Source organism: Phyllobates terribilis, unplaced genomic scaffold, assembly GCF_046119375.1.
Source record: "Phyllobates terribilis strain yellow unplaced genomic scaffold, ASM4611937v1 Scaffold_7__3_contigs__length_470593459, whole genome shotgun sequence".
In the NCBI taxonomy this organism is placed as follows: Eukaryota; Metazoa; Chordata; class Amphibia; order Anura; family Dendrobatidae; genus Phyllobates; species Phyllobates terribilis.
Genome location: NW_027362767.1, coordinates 105,844,557 through 105,849,667, shown reverse-complemented (window position 1 = coordinate 105,849,667; position 5,111 = coordinate 105,844,557). Strand labels below are relative to the sequence as shown.

Sequence of the window (5,111 nt, the reverse complement as noted above, 5' to 3'; positions counted from 1 at the left end):
TGGGAAGTTATAGAAGGGTGGGGGACATGAGGGAAAAAATAGCCTGTTTGTCCAGCTAAAAGGTTCACAGAGCAAGGGTTTAGGGAGTAGGCACCAGAGCATGGGACTGGCAGACCACAGGGCACGGAGGCAGCAAGGGCAGCGGCTGTGAGATGGTGGGTGGCATAGGGGATCTCCCCATTGACAAGTCTATCCACGCTCAAACCATTGGACGTAGAAAAAGAGTGGTTGTTCCCCAAAGAGTTCTGAGTCAACACTGAGCTGTAGGGCATGGGGTGGCTGGGGTAGGCTGAGGTGGTCCCATTGTAGCTCAAAGCGCTACTGGCCCTTGGGTGATGCAAGGAGAGGAAAGGGGACATAGGCCAGTACAAGGAGCCAGCTCTATCCATGAAGGTCAGTCCTGTGGATGTCAGCCTTGCCCCTCGTTTAAAAGCCAGCTTAGCCCTGGATGTTGTAGACCTCCTTCGTAGCTTTCCAGTGGTCCCCCCAATAAACACATCATCGCTGCTAGGGTCCAACATCCAGTAGTTCCCTTTGCCAGGGTCATCATAGTGACGAGGTACTTTGACAAAACACTTGTTCAGGCTGAGGTTGTGCCTGATGGAGTTCTGCCAGCCCTGCTTGTTCTCCCGGTAGTAAGGAAAGTTCTTCATGATAAACTCATAGATGCCATTCAGGGTCAGGCGCTTCTCTGGGCTCTGGCGGATGGCCATCATGATCAGGGCATTGTAGGAGAATGGGGGTTTCTCATATTTACCGTTCTTTTTCTCCCCTTCTTTTCCATTGTCCCCATCTTTGCCACCAGCACCATCCACTTTTTTTTCGTCGGGTTTCTCCTTGTCATCTCCCCCAGATATTTCAGAAGAAGCTGAATCTACCTTTCCAGGTGGTAGGCTTTCAGTTTTGACCTCCAGGAGGCTTTTATCCAGATCGTCCTCTTCCTGCACAGGTCTGTGGTGGCCCTGGAGATGGTGAGCTTGCTGTGCCAGCTGGTGATGATGATGGTGGTGGTGATGATGAGGAGGCTGAGGGTGGTTGTCATTTTGGACCGCTTCAGGCACCAGGCTGTTAATGCTGAAGGATGACTTGGGGATCATTTTCACTTCCTTCCTTTCCCCCATGTCCAACATATCACAAAGATGGAAGCAGGTCACACAAGTGAAGTTGCAGCAGCGAGTAGTAGTTGTAGTAGTAGCAGGAGCAACGATGAGGGCTCTGTCGCACCAATGTCTCCAAACACTTGTAAGTCATGTAGCAAAAAACAAAACGCACATAATATTGGTGTTAATTATAAGGGGGAAAATATATACATATATAAATATAATCAAGAAGCCAGGGGAGAAAATGAATCAACTACTTCATGTCCCTTCAAAATAAACACAACAACCTCCCCTCTCAGCAACTAGAGTAGACAGCTATAGCTACAATTAATTCCAGACCCAGAGACACCAGCCTAAAAAAAAAGGAAGAATTTGGTTTAACCTTTGGGTGCTGGGACCAATGGGAAAGCTCTGACTGTAGGAACGTTTCTTGTACACCCGACCAATAAGGATGAGGACATTACACAGGGACCCTCCCAGACATTCTACTTTCCCTCCCCTCCCCCCTCCCAACTTCTTCATCTTGCGGAGTGATCCAGGAGGGAAAGCTCTTTACCTCTCCTCCCCTCCCCCCCTCTTTTTTTTTTTTTTTTTTTCCAAAACGTGATCCCCTCCCTCTTCCCTTTAACAAATATCTACCATTGCTTTCATCCCACTGTATTGGACCATCTTAGTTTTATACGTCAATATTTTCTCTTATTGATTAAAGTTTGTTTATATCTTTCTTTTAGGGAGAAAATAACCATGGAGGAAAGAAAGAGGAAGAATCCAGGGACTACTTTCCTGAGCTGAGGACTGAGTATATTGCTGAGCGCTTGCAGTGGTTGCAGTTCTGCACTGTGACATTATTGTGCACGAGTTGCTACATTTTCTCTCTTGTCTTTTTATCTTTATTGATGTCTTTAGTTTTCTGCCTGGTGCCTATCACATGTTTTAATGGCGTCTTTCCTTAAGGAATCAACATGCGATCAGGGCCAAGGGGTTGTGAAGATATTTCAAAGGAAGGTGTGTGTTAGGGGGTATAAAAGCATCATCCCTTATTATTCCCCGAGTTAACCCTTTCTCTGCCGAGGCTGAACAGCACCGCATTGCAGTGGAATTTGTGGCATGATGAAGTCTTGTATGTTCTATGATTTTTTTTTTTTTTATTTTTGCAGTTTTTTTTTTTTTCTTTACACGCTGGAGTCTACAGAATGATTAATATTATACATTCATGAGATGATGGAATAACCAAATCCTTGTCTTGATGATTGCAGGCTGTAATGATTAATATTATGTATGCAGTGGCCTTGATTATTCCTATAGTCACTCGGATATGGCAGTGATGGGGGCTTTGTGTATGCACTGGCTGCTATAGACATTGCCTTGTTTGTATACTCATTAGCAATTCTTCATCTTCTTTCTGTGATTGGAAATTAATGAGTAAGTGTCGTGACAGTGGGCGACTGCCTGATATTTACTGTGTGTTTGTGCATTTTCCTACTAACCCCAACAGGGAGAAAAAATAAATAAACTGATCCATAGCAGCACTGGGTGACCTCTCTGTTCACCATCAGGAGGAAAGAGCTGAAGCTGTGCTCACCATTTATCATGCAAGGTGAGACAAGCAGGCCTGTGATACAAGAGGGGGACAGATGGATAGATAGATAGATAGATAGATATGGGATAGATAAATATGATATAAATAGATAGAAATATAGATACATATATATATAGATAGATAATAGATATAGATGATAGATCTGGGATAAATAAATATGAGATAGATAAATAAATAGATAGAAATATAGAATGTAGATAGATAGATATAGATGATAGATATGGGATAGATAAATATGATATAAATAGATAGAAATATAGATACATATATATATAGATAGATAATAGATATAGATGATAGATCTGGGATAAATAAATATGAGATAGATACATAAATAGATAGAAATATAGAATATAGATAGATAGATATGGGATAGATAAATAAGATATAGATATATGGATGACATAGATGTTATGCGATATATAAATATGATATAGATACATAGATACAGATAGATTATTTCAATGGATAGATAAAACAACCACTGTTCATTGAGGTTTGGATGTAAATGTGCATAATATACAATTCTATACACAGTACATATTTTAAAACTGGAAATTAAAGATTGCAATTCTAACAATGTGACTGCATTTTTTATCCTTTTATTCAAATTTTATTTTATGCCTCATTATTTTAGTATTATAATTATTACTCACAAGGTCTTGTATTATTACTATTTTATTGTATTATTATCAGTTTTTTTTTTATTTTAGATTATTATTGTTATCATTAACCACTGTGTGTATATGATATATGGACAGTAAGTAACAGAAACCCTATACATATATATTTGTATATATTGTCCACCTAGTTTTGGTTCGCCCTGTATATATGGGAAATCTAAGCACATGATGTAGGGAACAGGAGGGATATGCTGGAGAGGGAGAAGGGCCTGCTGCCTGCTAGGTGTAGTAGTACCTGGGAGGCTTCTCTGGCCTCAGTGTAACCGGCTTGTGAGTGACTCCAGGTTAGATAAACATGGAGTGATGTGGAGTATCTGCACTATGTGTACTCTGCTGTGCAGGAAGGAAAGTGTTGATTAACACAGAAGGGAAAAAAGCGAAATTAGCTGATTGCATGCTCATAAGAGCAAGCTGTCATTGAAATGCTTTTAAAATAGACACAGCTGGGTGTTTATGTTGAGAAATGGCTCGTGTTTTTGCTAATAGTGAAATAAGCATGATTTTGTATACCAAACATTCTCACATCATTAAAATTTGTAATCTGTGCTGGTTTGTGACACAAAGAAAAGAAGAGATTCTTCTCCCAGTGAAATTTGCTGATATGATATTAACTCAATCAAAATGAGCTTTGTGCTCCACAACACTGACTGCATCAGTTTATTATACAAAATGCTGTTTGTTAACATTGAATGTTTTCCCAAATATCCCCCTCACCCACCCCCCAATGTAACACAAAGAGATCTGCTTCACTGTAATCGGCTGCATTGTTTGCTTCTGAATTTTTAATGCTTGGAAATACATCTCAGGTCAGAGACATGGCTGCAAATCTGCTGCATCTATCCAAATAAACAGTAAGGAGTAAGAGCTGCAACTGTGCTGTGTGCAGCAGTACATGTAGACCTCCATAGCTCCGATCAATGACTAATACCTGCAAATTCACTGCATGTGTCACTGTAGACTTCTATATACACCGCTATAACGCAAAAGTCAGCTGTACCGCGCTGTGTGTACCAACATGTAACGCTGCAAATATTCTGCATGTATGAAATGACACCATACAGTTTCTGCAAATGCAAATCTCAACAGGAGATTATATATATATATATATATATATATATATATATATATATATACACATATACATTACAGTGCGCATGGAGCTATTACCTGGAGAGCAGCAGAGTGAGTCTTCTGGAGTCTGGATCCTGTTTGGAACTTTCACTTGTCCTGTGGAAATCTCTGCTTTACACTGCAGGCGCAATGGTATGTGACCAGGACTGCACAGCGCTGCACATACAATGGGCCACTCTTCCTTAGGACCACTAACCATCCCTCCTTCTTTAGCTGCTGAACGGGAATTAAACTTCAGACGTCTGGCAGTGAAAGGGTGTTTTTTTTTTCTTCTTCTTGCTACACTCCACTCCAGGCTACTGTGTTGTAGACACACACACACACAAAAAAAACTGACGTTGCATTGCTCTATCATGTCACAAGCAGTTTGAAAAGCTTGAGTGGACTCCTTGAGACCTGGCTTGGGGTTACCTTGCACTGCATGAACTACTCTCTTTGTTTGGTGTAAGTTACCTGTAACAGCAAGATAAGGTCTAAAGTATTTGCAAACAAAAATGAACCCCCCCCCCTTCTTTTCTCCCACCCCTTCCCCTTCAAACTCTCCTGCACCCCTTCTAACTCCTGGGAAAGTTACTGAAAACTCCCTCTTATGTGTGC

The 5,111-nt window shown here is 40.9% G+C and overlaps 1 protein-coding gene across 1 annotated transcript in view; it reads right to left on the bottom strand.

The window, feature by feature from the left end:
• Nucleotides 1-4,835, bottom strand: part of FOXG1 (forkhead box G1) — a 6,044-nt gene extending 1,209 nt beyond the window's left edge. Inside the window, exons 1-2 of the mRNA XM_073639044.1 lie at nt 4,551-4,835; nt 1-1,239 (exon numbers count right to left, since the gene is read on the bottom strand). The exon at nt 1-1,239 is cut by the window's left edge and continues 1,209 nt beyond it. Of these exons, the coding sequence (XP_073495145.1) occupies nt 1-1,130 (1,130 nt within the window). The 5' untranslated portion in view covers nt 1,131-1,239; nt 4,551-4,835. The remainder of the gene's footprint in view (nt 1,240-4,550) is intronic.
• Nucleotides 4,836-5,111: the final 276 nt, after the last annotated feature.